The sequence below is a fragment of the Pygocentrus nattereri genome, chromosome 11, assembly GCF_015220715.1.
Source record: "Pygocentrus nattereri isolate fPygNat1 chromosome 11, fPygNat1.pri, whole genome shotgun sequence".
In the NCBI taxonomy this organism is placed as follows: Eukaryota; Metazoa; Chordata; class Actinopteri; order Characiformes; family Serrasalmidae; genus Pygocentrus; species Pygocentrus nattereri.
This window is the reverse complement of record NC_051221.1, coordinates 27,329,692-27,344,734: the sequence shown is the minus strand read 5'-3', so window position 1 is coordinate 27,344,734 and position 15,043 is coordinate 27,329,692. Positions and strand designations below refer to the sequence as shown.

Here is a 15,043-nt window from a genome sequence, read left to right as displayed (position 1 = left end):
GTCTACAGGAAAGCAGATCAGGACCAGGGTTTGTTACCACTGATTTAAAGTTTCCTGAGTTTTTGCAATTTGTTTAAGAGATTTGGCAATTGAGAATCATTGAGAAATCACTTTAAAATAAACAACTGTTAGTGAGTAAAATATTGTTTAACCCAAACAAGTTTTGACCACATTACATTATATGAGATATTGGAAATTGTTTCTTAAAATCGGTATCTATCATAAAATATTCTTATTGGTCATGCTCTACTAGGACATTGTATGTGTCAACTATATACTGTGTTTACTAGGATATTCAGGTACAAAAATTGCCAGGGCAGTCTATCATACAGTCTATCATACAGACAGACAGCCCTCAGAATTAAATGTTGTAGATGGTTTAGAAACAAGCCCACTAAACATGACAATGAAATGCTACACTCACCTTGAACAAGTGAAATGTTTTGTCTCTCACCTTTAATGTTCTGGCAACTTCCACATGGTTATCATAGACCAGAATGTTGGCAGTCAGGTTCTCTCGATCTTGTGAGTTAGTGGGCTCTCCCTCTAAGGCATCTGGTGCCACAGTCACATTAATAAGTGGGTGCTCACACTTTGTCCCATCCCACACCTGAGCAAAGAAGGCACTTCCATTTTAACTGCTAGATGATCAGGCACTTTCACAAAGTAACATCATGTGATTTGTTTTTCACAGCTCCTAACATTTTCAGGGAATGTGGGTGGTGTTTTGACGTGCCATCTTATATTTTTGGCTTACATACTGAGAAAGCACAGCCTTGTGAAGTTGGAAAGCTTGGCATTTACAGAAAATGAACAGCCTTGATCTGTTGCATTTTTCAAAGCCTGTATGATTAACAGACTGTACTATAACCTCCAAGGGCATACAGATATAGCTGTCCTCTTTTAGAAGAGCCACAGGATTTCACCATGGTGTTTTAAGATTTTCATCATAAAGGAACTCTATTATTATTATTATTATTTATTATTATTATTATTAGCCTCTTTGAAAGGACTACATACTACTTTCTGTTTATTAATAGATACATGTGTTCATACATAAGCCAGCAAAGCTTGAGATTGTGGTTAGAGGGCAGGCAATGCAAATGTGCCCCTTACTTTATCTGTAGAGTGAAGTGCATGTTCCTCACCTTAAGCAGCATGCATCTGCTGTCCATGCAGGCCTTTGCAAGTAGTTGGCAGGTCAGATCAAAGTACATCTTGGGTTGCACTGATGACAAAGGAACAGTAGGCTCACTAGCTAGTAGTGACTGGCTTGATGCCCACTGACGCAGTGCCTCCACTACACGTTTGTCAGCTTCATCAAAGTGGAAAGTCCGGCTTGATGTGCGTGGCTCAACTGGGCTGTCTAACATTCCATCAAACGTAACGGTAGACCAGCCCAGACTGGTCAGAAGAGTCATGGATCCATTGAACATCTGAGTCTGTGTAGAAACAGTAACAACTCTCTTAGCCAAAGTGGACACTTAATGACTGTGTGTTAGTTACATAGACCTTAATCAACTATTTTTGTTTTTGATTATTTTTATGTAATGCATTTAATCACTGAAGCTATTCAAATGTGTTTTAAACCTGGCCCAGTTATGTAAAGTATAACAAGGCAGACATAGTCAGCCAATCTCCTTACCTTCACTCTGTGGAGCCGAATAACATCTCCGATTCTAAAGATTTTAGGATGGTCCTCAAGCCTTTCACTGAAAATAGTGCAGCCTACTTTAGCATTAGACTGGTCTGTGATCTTCAGTGTGGAGCAGTAATCTACAGAAAATCAATGGGCTCAATATAAAATCTATAGCAATTCACTGTCTTTCATACAATCCATTATAAGCATTAATAAATACAATTGTTGATTAAAACTTCTCATTACTAGTGCATGCAGGCAGGTACAAGAAAATTTGGTTGCCATGTCCTGATATCAACAATTTCATAAACCCATAAGTGTTGTAGTAAGTGCATGAGTCTGATTAATTTCTAGACATTTCAACACAGTTTGAAGGGAAAAGCATCAGTCTCATTACAGCAGGAGAATATTTTAGCAATATATTACATTTAGCAAAAGATTAATTAATTACACTGTACCATAACAGCTATTTAGTTACTACATAATGAAACCTGCTGAATAAGATATTACGTGTAGGAAAAGTCACATAACCTACACATTTGTATTGTCTACAATTTCCAGTCTCTTGCTCTTGCCCTGGACAAGTTAGTTTACCACTTGAAATACACACCAAAATATAGAAACATGCGTTTGCAACATTCAGTGCAGATTTAACATTTCAAAGCTTATTTGTGCTATGGCCTTTCACACTCAGCATTGATATTGCATGTAGCATTTGCCTCTTTGAACACAATGTGTGTGCACAATGCACAAGTCTTTTGGCTGATTAAATTGGACGTGAGCCTGGACTCTCTCTTTGCTCATCACAACGATCCATCGACAGGAGCCTTTGACTGAGATGAGGATTGATTTTTACCACTTTACAGGGTGCCAGCATGACATGATCTAAAGTATGATCAATGATCTGAATGTGTTAAGGCACACATAATTGCATGAAGCCAGAGCAGTCCAGCACCCTGATGGAGTGGAAGGGCTGTAATTGGTTAGCTCCACTGTTTTGGTTTGCTTGCTGTGATCTACACCATGACCCGAGGGTTAGAAAGATTTGATGCTAGCATCAGAGTCAATGAAAGTGTAAGGAAAAGGGGATGGGAAAGAAAAGAAAGGCATAAAAGAACAAAGGTTTGAAAAAGAAAGCAAGTAATAGAAAGATATACAGAGCTACTTTACGGCAACATTAAATGCACAAAAAACACTTTTGTGTGTCAAAATATCAAAAACAGAGAATGTCTGCTCATACATGGCACTGAGGGCTAGATAAGACAACAGGGTGGCGACCAAACCCACATATTATTCTACTATAATATGCATACTAGTAATAGTGTTGTTAATGAACTTGAAACTGTTCTGCTACTAACGCTGATTACAAGATCTGAGACGAGGAATCAGAGTAAAGGTTTGTATCTGAAGACCTTTCCTGTAATACATCAGTAGAGGTTAGAGTGTACTGGTCAATACTGGTAGTTTTTTACAACATAAGATTTCTTTTAGCAAAATTTTTCTTCAGGAGGTCAGTAGTACTTTGATTATGATCCGTATGAAGGCTGAAAATGATTAATCCCTGGTGGAGGGAGGCCCTTCAACCAAAAGCCATAAGTGCTCTACCCCCACCTCCTTCACAGCAGTCATCCCATTTCCAAAGTCACTAGTCTCTTTACTTGCCCTGAAATGTTAAGAGCACTGCTGAAAGCCATCTTTCCCTCAGCATTACTCTGAGCTTGAGCAGCACCAATGACAGTAAGATACATTATTACTGCTTTTTGGAGACTGACCTGTGCCTTTGGTGGGAAATGGCTGCTTGAAGAATGTCACCACACCATACACGTTCACAATCCTCCTGGGTTTCAGCTCATTCAAAGGAACGTAAATGTTCCTGTGCTAAATGAAGAGAAAAGGTAGAAGGTCATGAACCAGTGATGCATATGAATAATGAACATGAGTAGAAGAGTGTTCTTTAGCCTTCTCCTGAATGTCTTTATTTAGACTGTTGCCTGGTAGCATCTGGGCTTAAACAATTCCTCAGACTTAAGTGAACATGAAGCCAATGGCACGTGAACCACATATCAGAATACTTGAAAAGGGTGAAAAGCCTTACAAAGGAGCCTTGAAAAACCAAGGACATGGAAACAAACATTTTCACAATATGCAAAAGCATAACATGTTTATTGCTTAAGTAAGCATAAAACAAACAGAAAAAATACTGTAGTGTGCATAAGAAATGGATGAATAACTCTGAACTGCCCAAGGAAGGGCCTTGAGGTTGAAATGTGCTGCAAGGTCTGTGTGTTTTTCCTGAACATCACAACAACAGTGGATTAAAGTCACAATATCGCTAAATTACAACCCAGAAATAAAGGCATGTATATATTCTATATGCTGCTTAGTGATTTTAAAGAAGACATCTTTTGAAAACCATACTAGACAGCACTGTATGCTGGCTTTGGATTATATATTTACACTAGATAATATTGCTTTCCCAGATTCTAGCAGTTCAATCCAAACTTGTAATTTTTTTCCAGCGGTCTTAAGAGACTACAACCCAAGACTACCATGGTTTATTAGCAATAATCTATTGAGGACTAGCGAAAATGTGTAATTCTGTGACCATGCTAAATCATCTAGCTTCAAAATTCTTGTGTGTATCAAATTTGTTTTGGTGCATCTTCCAAACATGTTTCGAAGACAAAGCCTTCCATAACAAGCCTAAAAATCCTGATCCAAAACCTCTTAGAATTCTGAGCAGTCCGACTCCTGATATTCTATATTGGAAAACGAAAATAATGCCACCCCTTGACAAAGTGTACACCGACCAGCTATTTAATTATGTACAACTCCTTATATTGACCCTCTTTGTGCATTTTATCAGCTCCACTTACCATACAGGTTCACTCTGCAGTTCTACAATTACAGCCTGTAGTCCATCTGTTTCTCTGTATAACTTGTTAGCACTCTTTACCCTGTTCTTCAAATGTCAAGGCCCCCACAGGCCAGAAATGGCGTCCTATGGCTGTGTGTTTAGCCTTCTGAAAATGATGGGCCATGGGAAATTTTAAATCAGCTCTGAGTATGGAGGTTTACACTGTGTTCTTACTTGGTGGGTAGTCTTACTTACATATTACAGACCGGACAGGAAAGAATGTATACAACATGTGTAGAACTGCAAGTAAGATAACGTTTGATCCTGTATTTTTTTCCCTACAGTCTCCCTAGCAAATACACTGACTTTCTTCAAGAAGTGCAACGCCTCCATGTATAAAACCCAAAAGGGCTCACAATTCACTTGAACAAATAAATCCACATGTACCAATGCATCATGCAAGTACCTAGCTCTATAGCGGAATCTGAAATCCCAAAAATTCTTATCATCAATGTCATCAAAATGTATTATACACCAATATTTTTTTTAATTAATTTTCCAGTACTGATGTTGGAGGAACAGTTCTGTTCCACAAACAAATCTTCTACTCATCCCAAAGGTATCATAAGAGCTCTATCATTCACTACCCCACAGCCCAATGCTGGGTAGTTTTATATCTCTCTAGTCGACGCTTAGCACTGGCTATGGTGACCCAAGGCTTAAGTGTAGCTGTTCCAGAGCATTCCATTCTATTAGCCATGCTTTTCTATGGAGATTGTAAAAGCTAAGTGTGTGCAACTGAACACCTATGTGAGCAATGAATAAACTTTAAAAGTACCTAAATTCACCAATAGGGGACATCTGCTCACCCATAAAAATATACTGTATATGTAGTACAGCATTTTAGATCTGTATTATTGAAATGTAGTTTATTGTTGGATGGCTTAGTATGTAATGGACAGTTACTGGCCGTGCTGAGAGAACATTAAAGCCATTTCCTGAGCAATAAATACATTTTATAGTTTGTCATCATTCCTGTTGCATATTTGTCTGATGCACAAGAACTGGCTATAAGGAAGACTTCTCTTGAGGGGTATGTGGTGAAAGTTCTTTGCAAAAAGCAAAGTGTTAACAATAAAAGACATAGAGATGAAAATCTTTTCATCAAAAGTACCAATTTTTCAGCATCCAAAAATTTCTCAAAAACAGATTCTTGTAATGTTCTATATTAAAGTGTATAGTTTTTAGGAGGAATTAGAGGTAGTCAGTGCAAATCCTTTGAAAACTATGAAAGTCTCATCAAATGTACCATACTGCATTATTTAAAAAAAAAATTAAAATAAATAGATCAGGCAAGCACCAGACTGGACAAATTATGTGTTTAAATGTTCTTGAAATGGCACTTGCCTTTAATAGTGTATTTCATCTTGTTGACTCATGCAGCCAAGCCTAAACTTTATGTGAGCAGTGGCATGTCTAAAAAGTGGGTTGAAGACCATCTATAGTGGCAACATTCACCTTAGGCCAGTCACCTGGACATATGACCACTAATTTAGCAATATCCTAATAGCTATGGTTAAGTGTCCACAGCTGAGACTAACAAAACAAAACCTCTGCTCTATGCCTCAAAATGAAGCATGTGCCAGTAGTTCCTTAATGCAACCTACTAACTAATGTTTTCATTGAAGTGTGGAACTATTTTCCTCCATCTATGATAAATGTCAACCAGTTGACTGGTCAAAATGACTCTTCATGCAAACCCTACCGCAGATAGCCCAGACTGATACATTACTGTTATGCAATAGACATGATGCTCAACACCCATGACTTTTATTATTGTGATGCCAGCTCAAAAAGGACAAATTACTGAGAGAGCTCGGAGTTCAGCAACTCTGGGTCACTCACTCCATAATTATCAAATTTGTACAAACAATGAACATACCACATTCATTCCAGGTTTAATTACAGCAAATGTTTAAATAACAGTATGAAATAACTAAACATCAGGAGGATGAACACATCCTGAAGCTTCTCGTTCCTATCCAAACTTCTACATCTCTATCTTCCATTTCCTATGAGAATTTTTTGCCCCCCACCACCTCCTCGTCTCCTACCTGATCCTCTGTCCTCTCTCTCAGTCCTACCTGTTTCTCAAAGGAAAGGGGTTCAACCTTCTAGTTTAGTAGAAGTCACGCAAACTCTAGCCCTAGTTGTTTGAGTTCTCTCCACTCCTACGGTCATTCAATCTCTTGTCATACTGTAATCGTATGTTGAAGGTTTGTTCTGAACTTGCAAACAGGGCTTCAGACAGCTGTGCATTAGGTATTTAAGTAAGTACCAAATACAGTACCTCAGCACAGACAGCAGAAGATCCGCTAGAAGAAGAAACAGTAGAAGAGCACACCTACAACACACAGACCATGTGAGATTAATCATAAACAAATACAATAAATAACAGATTAAATCTGTGTATTCAAAGGAGAAATAATCTCTTAGTTAATATTAGATACTTACACACAAACAGGCATCAGGACCACTCATCTCCAAGTGACAGGGATGCAGTCTGTCAGTTTGTTCAGTGGGCGACTTACTGATGGTGAAGCCAGCCAATAAGACCATGTCCTAAAGCAGTATGTAGTAGGATTTAATTAAAAAAAAAGGGAGGTACAAATGTTAGTAAACTGATCCTGAGCAACCATGACAGAGGTGAGCTCAGTGAACCTAGCCAACATTAGTGACCCAGTAATGGCTGCAATTTCACTGTGGAACTGAGTGAGTAGTCTAATGACTAAGGCTCAACATAAAGAAGAAAAAGGTAGTATAGTGCGCCTTTTCACTAGGCCGGTCACAATCAGGAAATTTTACCAAAAGAATCATTGACATGTAAATAACTGTGACTAACCATTTAATTGCCTGTTTCCTCAATGCAAATTTTACAATTATAAGCTTAAAGCAGCCAAAATGGCTGATTAGTTATCTTTCTTTCTAGCTGTCTATACACAGTAGCTTCTAACTGAAGACAGACACAGCTCCAACTCAAATGAACAAATATTTCTAACTACTTCCCTCAAAACAGGTTACAGCACCAGTCAGAAGTTAGAACATTTGTTTTTATCAATACGACATGTTTCAATAAAAGCATTTTCTGCTTTCTTTATTTTTTCTATGTGTTTGCCTTATATTTGCTGTGATGCATTATCACAAAAACTAACAAGAGTGAAAAGTGTGGTCAGCTTAAATAATTGTGATCAGTTCAAAGAATAGCATTCACACAATTACATAATACACACTACTGATTTGCTACAAAAAAGTACTACTTTAAATTCAAAATGTGCATTTCCCTATCAAATTCCATCTGAACAGTCAAAATCTGTATGAAAGAGATTCTGTCCTGCCATACTGCACCACATTAACCTATGGCACAATGTCCCTTTCGCTAAATCAAGCATAAGGTTCTCTCTATTGAACCCTTGCTCACAGAAAATGAACTGACGATGTACAACATGCTGACAATTTCCAGTACACTGCTCTTACAGCAGCTGCTAAATATCACAATAGTTTCTACTGTAATCATGTACAGTGCTTAGCATCAGCTTGGGATACAAAAGAAGTGCTGTAACCACATGAACAAGAAGACAGATAGTCACCCTCAGCATTACAGTAACAATAAAAGTGAGGATGAGCCACCCAGAACAGCTGATAATGAAAGAGGGGCTCCTGGGGTAACGAATAAAATCACAGAAAAGCCAGCTGTGGGGGCTTTGAGGAAGGATGGCAAGATGAGGACAAGATCTTGAGAGGAAAAAGGGCCCATTCTAAGCTCCACTAAAAAAAAGCAAAGCACCAGGGCTCAGATTAAAGACATGTCTCTGAGGGAAGTTTTTTTTTTCCCCCAGATAGTCATCCTCTGTCAGCAGGGAGGCAATCCAAACTACGATGATTGTGTTATGTTTCTGATTCCGATGCGGCAAAATCCATGTTATGCAACTGCTGTGCTTTTCACACCATATTCATACAAATGGGTTTACTTCAGAAAGGCATTTGAAAGCTTTCTGACTTGTTAGCGACAGCAGCATTTAGCACAGGCATGGGACAGCAATGTACTGCTCAAAACAATAATAAAAACAACACTTATTACACTTAATGAACTAGATATTTTAATAAAATATTCAACTTTCACAGAAATTAAATGATGTTTAATAGAACAGATTTCTCATGCAAGTGAACAGAGAGAAGGCCCTGGGTAAAATTGTTAATGATAATTCATATCCATTATTACTGCAGAGCACTTTTTATTAATGTAACCTTTTAACTAAGTCAAGGGTATAGCTTTCCCAGCAGGAGGGCCTCATTGATATCCCCATAAAATCCTTGAAAGGATACTTTAATGTGAAATGTTAAAGCAGAGCCTACCCCTTGACTGACAGACCGCGAGAAGTCCTTGGCCAATGTGCCAAAAAAAATGACATTGATTGATGCATGCTGTGACGCTGAACTCTTTTTGGGGTCTTCCTCTGAGAAACAAAGAGGGGAGAAAGAGAAATAACAGAGAATAATAAGGGAAAACCAAAGAGGGAGTGAGAAGAAGCTCAGTAATGAAAAAGCTTTAACATGCACAAAGAGCAAAACTGACATTCTAAAGAGCAAGACTGGATCAATGAATGTACCCTTCTGTAGTCAGATTTAATAACTCCATTTTTATTTACATTCATTTATACATTTTCACATCAACACTGTCCTCCTACTACGGGTGCATAATATATATATATATATGTTTACGGCAATACTGTATACAGACATGAAACATGGACAATATTATGTAACCAAACTCAGCCATTATGTTGAAATCCTCTTACACCTACGGCAGCAGAACAGAATATGTTAGATGACAGGCAATAATGCCAGAAAAGATACTTGAAAAGCAGACAACATGGATTTGTGATCACCCATTATCATTCTTCTCATAAAGAGTAACTGCTGTCACTGAAGATCGAGCAGCTCCTTGACACAGACAACTGTTTCTCACAACTGCAATGTCTGAACCTGCACCTAAGCCTATACTTTCTCTGTACAGCTAAATATAAACCTGCTCTTCTCTACTATAGCCTGGGAACCAAGGCCATAGCCTCCCATAACCTGTCCCCATCACAGCAGTACGCATTAAGTAGTCTTACTTTTTTTTTTTTTAGTTGAGCATTTTAATCAGAGCCTCACCTTGAATAACAGCCTTCAGCAAACAGTCTCTTTGCTTGCAAGATACTACAGGGCCCTTCTGAACCACTTTACCCTAAGAAAAAGAGAAAGAATAATAATCAGCACAGTCAAGATGTTTTTTCCTTTTTTTTGTTCATTTCCAGATACATCATCACTCATAACAAAACCTCACATAGAGCTCTGCAAAAGTCCATATTTTATTTTATTTTCCACAATCAGGACGAAAAACATAGACATAATAGAAAATTACAAAGAAGTAAACAACTATATATAAAAATCAATATTTTAGCATTATTCACATTATATTCAGTATTTTTATTCACACATTCTTGCAGGGACATTTTCCACACCTTTAAAGTTCAGTCTTAGAAAGGATTCCTTGCTTCTCAAGATCCAAGTAATCCCAATAGTCCCAATTACAAACTTAAATTCCATACGACCTTCCTCCACATATCAGAAGTCTAGTTTCTGTGTTCTAGCCCAAATGTAATTCTTCTTTGTCTGATTCTTATTCTTATCATCTGATGGTGACAGATTTGGCGTTCTACTAGGTCTTGCACAATTGTCCCATTCGTTGCCCTATTTTTTCACCTATATCTTTTAATAATAATGAGCTTCAGTTTTGCAAAGGCCTTTGACTTTCCCATTCCTTAGGCAAACAGATTATCCTGTATCTAATCTCCTCAGAAATATCTCCTGCAAAATGAATAACTTGTACTTAAAGGCTGCTTTGAAAATGATTAAATGAAGGATGGAAGGACCTTTAAATATTGCACAGTACTATATCTCTGAATTGTAAGGAAGGTAAGAAATGTCTGCTTTATTTTCACTTGAAAATAAGTGTATTTTTGGACCATTTCTTGGACTGTCATGAAATGTCCTCACAATGTAAAGAGCAGCTGGTGTTTACAAATGTTTTTTTTTTCTATAAAATAAAAAGGACACTATTAGAATGTTTATATATGACAGAAGAAATATAAGAAAAATGCAAAAGGTGGTGGGTAACAGCAATTTAACGCAACCTTAACACTCCTGTGTACACAGTCAGATGTGAGTTTGATGTCCAGTATAGAGATCCGCTGCAAATGTGGGGGGGCCTTGGTGTCCAGGTCAATGACATCTTTCACTGCGTAGACCGGCATGCCCCACCGCTAATGTCTGCAAGGATAAACAAGGCATGTCGGTCCAAAAGGTGCTACAAAGAAAACGGAAAACTCCAGCGAGCATTTTGCTCACTTGACAGCTGACAGACAATGTTCGATCCTCCCAACAATAGCAAATAAAGAAATACATAAACCAGTGACTGCATATCACATTCTGAACAAGCAGCAGCTTAACAGGCTGCCTTACATTGCATTGTAAAGAAGCACTCATGTGAAGACGCAAAAGGCCTCTGTTTCTAGCACTGAGCCCTTTCATTTCTCTCCTGCTGCAAGGCTCCATGACAATACCTCAAAACAGAAGCAGCCTTCTTCTGCTTATCAGTCACGTGACCAAACCTATCAACAGAGATTAAGCATGAGCCCTGTCAATCTCTCCAAGTATAGATAGCCATGACTCTTTTCATGTAAATGACTAATTCAGAATGAGGCACTTTATGTGTGTGTGCTCATTTTCTTCTGCAATCCCACCCCTCTGACACAAAAACTCTGAAAAGATATGTAAGAATTTAGCCTTGTGGTGAATTCCAATCTAGCCAAGCAGCTTTACCCCTTTCTGACCCCCAGGATGCCTCACTTTTTTCACTCTACAGTTCATTCTACAGAGATTACAATATGACAGAATGTAATTAACACTGTACAATTTTGACAGCATGAACAAATGAATAATAATGAATGATGTAATAGCTAAATAGCTGGGAGTTAGCAGTTTATGCCAGTCCAACAGCAGCACTATTTGAAAAAAGGGATGCATGGTGATCTCAGAAACACATCAACAATGGCAGATAATTATAGGCAACTGACAGATTATTAGATTTGACAGATATTTCAAACCATTATACTCTGGAAGAGCAGAATATTTAGGTGATGCTGGACTACTACACTAACACTTCATTTTACTGCATTTATAACCCTCTAAAAATAAGCACTACAAATATAAATAAAAATAAAATAATAAAATATGTAGACACAGTTACATAGTTTATTTCTTCTTGTAAATGTATCATCTGCATTATTATCAGCATTGGCAGATGTGCATATGAAAAATATACATCAGCCCAATAGTTCCAAATCAGTGCATCCCGATTCATCGCAGGGCATTCCAAAACAGATTCAGTAGCGTCACTATTAGGGACGTGCACAGGTACTCAAGTACTTGGTTAACCACCAGTATTTAAATACTGAAATCCCTATTTGGGTATTTATTACAGTTCATCATGGGAAAATGGAGAAAATATACAGCTCAACAATTCAGTCAAATGGCAATTTTACATTTCAACAGCTTGTATTTGAACTATGGATGTCTTAACATGAGCATGACATCAATGACAGGTTGTTAAGGTAGTGACAGGGAAGGCAAAGGTTGCGTGGTGGTGTTGGCTGTTGTCTTAGCTCATTAGCCCATCTAAAGTCTCCATTATTGATGCCACAAAAAAAACTAGTTTACAAGGCTATTTATAAATAATAAAACAAATATATACATTTGTATACAGCTGCAAATGTTTTGTTGGAGAACACTAACTCTTAAGTATATTCATTATATACTTAAGTATACTCACTTGGCCACAAGGCACATCTCTATTCACTACAATGTAGCTAAAGAAAGTTAGCAAGTTACCTATTCAGTCAATAATTCATTGTCTTGCTGAAATGCTTTAGTTCACACGACTGCTAATCAATTACGACTAATTGAAAAGGCAAACTAGACATGACCTTTGTTTCCATGAACAAAAGCGTAGTTAATCATCAGTTTACAGAGACAAATCATGACACAAAGATCTTACAAAAGAAGATAATCATCTAAGAGAGAACTCCCTCATGGGCCTTGATCTTTTCAAAGATCTCCTGGCCTTTAGAATCACAGTGTATATCGGCCTAACGTTTTGCATAAACAACACCTGTCAACTGCAGGAGAGCTTCTTCTGTTGACTCTTGTGCTTCAAATCTTGAAGCAAAATAAGACGTAGAGATGAGCCTAGCAGGCATTCACCATGAGCCGTGCCAGTGAACATAAAACTCAGATTTGTATAACAGCCTCTGAGGCTGATGCCTAATGTCTAAGATGAGGGTCCTCATGACTAATTCTCAAGACTCAATGCTTCCAAATGTCAAGCGTGAGAGATTCTGAAACACTGAGATAACCTTGAAGAGCCTGACGAACACCATGCTCTTATTCTTTCTTCTGCTAAAACAAATTCTTTTAGTAACAGATCCTAATCCTGCTTTCAAAAAACATAAAAATGAGAGGAAACAAATAACCACACGAGTATGCAGGGTCTGCAACTCATATAACACACACACCATTACGGGAAGCAGGGGATATAGCACATACCGTCAGATGAAGCAGGGGATAAAGTGGATAAAGTGTAATGATGGAGCTTATGAATATTCCCGTGCTTCTCTCTCCAGCTCGTAATTGAAGCCTTCAGAGTGGAACACAAAAGGAAACACAAGAACACGAAATGAATTAGGTTTCATTGTTCAAAACACACAATCAAAATGAAAGAAAAATCAAGACATGGTAGCGAGTCTAATTAATTCCCCGTGGGTTATCTCTGCTGCAAATAAGGATTAATTAGCCTAGACAACATAGAAAAAAAACATGATATGATTTTATAGGGCGTAACTAAAGAGAAACAAGTCACAAGCAAACAACAAGATGGGCTAATGTGAAATACAGTCTTGCTAGAAGGGCGGCAGGGAGGAGACACTGCCGAACTGACTGGGCACAGTAGGTCACATGTTTACACGAACAGTGATCACTTGGAATTTCTACTCAAGTGCCCACGCATTCGCATGATGGCCTTTCCTAGACCCATCTTGCATGACTTGTTGCTTCAGTCCACGCCATCTCAACCCAGGGCCGTGTTCTGTGTGATGGGAGCGAATAGATTAAAGGAGGCTAAAAACGGTAACGTTAAGCGCTGGAGGGAGAAGAAGCGCAGCAAACCTCATGCACTAATGGCAGAGTCACTAACATACAGCTAATGTCAGCGGAGCAGCTCCTTGGGCAGCTACTCCTCATCAAACGCTCGGACGAGACGAGCTCCATAATACAGAGAGCAGGGCAGTTGCCCCGTCGAAGCCCCAAAGATTCGTTAAGGGCTACAAAGATGTTGCAGTGAAGCTGTTCTGCAGCATGCTCATCACACTGATGTATGCACTGTAGTTTGTGTTAGCCAGTTATAGTCAGGTAAGTTGGAAGTTTGATGTTGCCCTTCTCAGACAACAGGGTATCTTAGCTTAGCTAGTTAGTTAGCGAAGTGAAAGCCGTTTCTTCCGATACTGATACTGCCAGTTATTTTACCCACATGCAGTGGCTAATGCTACTTTATAAAAGTCATTCTTTGTATTCGCACTAACTTACAACTAACTAGTTATTTACCGTCTCCTCGGACAGCATAGTTTACCACAAAGCTCAAACGGAGAGATATCTGTGGTGTTTAAACGGACGGCTAACTGTCAGCTCACTTGCAAAAAGAAAACAAGCGACTAGCCGCTGCAGTTAGCTAGCGTCGGCTAGCTAGCGTTAGTTAGTAGTAGCTCCCCTCAGCTAAAGGAACATTTAGACAAACCGAACTGCGAGAGCTTCTTAACTCCGGATGTTTACGTTCAGCTTTGGGACATGGCGTATTTGACAGAAGAGCTAAATCCATGAACAAACCCGCAGCATGAGCGTCAGCCTGATGAGCTGCTTTACTCGGTGTGACAGGCAACAACTTGTGTGGAGTTTAACGTGAGCGCGGAATGAGGGCAGGAAACGAGCGTCACGCAGAAAGGCGGAGGCTCTCCCACTCCGGCCGCGGTTCGTGCGGTACAGATCCCGAGCACACAAGATCCATAACTGGTTTTACATCTCAGGCTCCGTATGTTTGCTGAGTTTACCCAAGAAAACTCCTTTGCCCACATTTGTCAAGTGGATTGAACCATATGGCTAAAAAGTTAGAGTTTATATGTTAATATTTACTTTATGTATTATATTAAAGTCATTCTTCTTATGATATGCGACTAAAGATTTCTTACCAAATTTAGTTGTAAGTAAAAGTATGTAAATTACAAAAAAATTGCAGTGACATACACAATTTCATCACAGTAGACTAATCTTGGCATTTTCCTTTTTATGAAGATGAAGATTAAAATGAAGATGTTTGACACGAATGGATTAAATCCACA

General features: G+C 38.5%; 1 protein-coding gene across 4 annotated transcripts in view; it reads right to left on the bottom strand.

Annotated features, from left to right (window-relative positions):
* The window catches only part of pot1 (protection of telomeres 1 homolog), a 33,614-nt gene extending 18,997 nt beyond the window's left edge, over positions 1-14,617 (bottom strand). The window contains exons 1-11 of one of the 4 annotated variants that reach the window (XM_017713652.2): positions 14,535-14,617; positions 13,203-13,293; positions 10,733-10,868; positions 9,711-9,783; positions 8,910-9,010; positions 7,011-7,118; positions 6,847-6,900; positions 3,412-3,517; positions 1,646-1,776; positions 1,149-1,442; positions 455-610 (exon numbers count right to left, since the gene is read on the bottom strand). In XM_017713652.2, coding sequence (XP_017569141.1) covers positions 455-610; positions 1,149-1,442; positions 1,646-1,776; positions 3,412-3,517; positions 6,847-6,900; positions 7,011-7,118; positions 8,910-9,010; positions 9,711-9,783; positions 10,733-10,852 — 1,143 coding nt within the window. In that variant the 5' untranslated portion in view covers positions 10,853-10,868; positions 13,203-13,293; positions 14,535-14,617. Of the gene's footprint in view, positions 1-454; positions 611-1,148; positions 1,443-1,645; positions 1,777-3,411; positions 3,518-6,846; positions 6,901-7,010; positions 7,119-8,909; positions 9,011-9,710; positions 9,784-10,732; positions 10,869-13,202; positions 13,294-14,255; positions 14,388-14,445 lie in introns of those variants that run through there. The other 3 variants (XM_017713653.2, XM_017713654.2, XM_017713655.2) reach the window with 3 other exon arrangements.
* Positions 14,618-15,043: the final 426 nt, after the last annotated feature.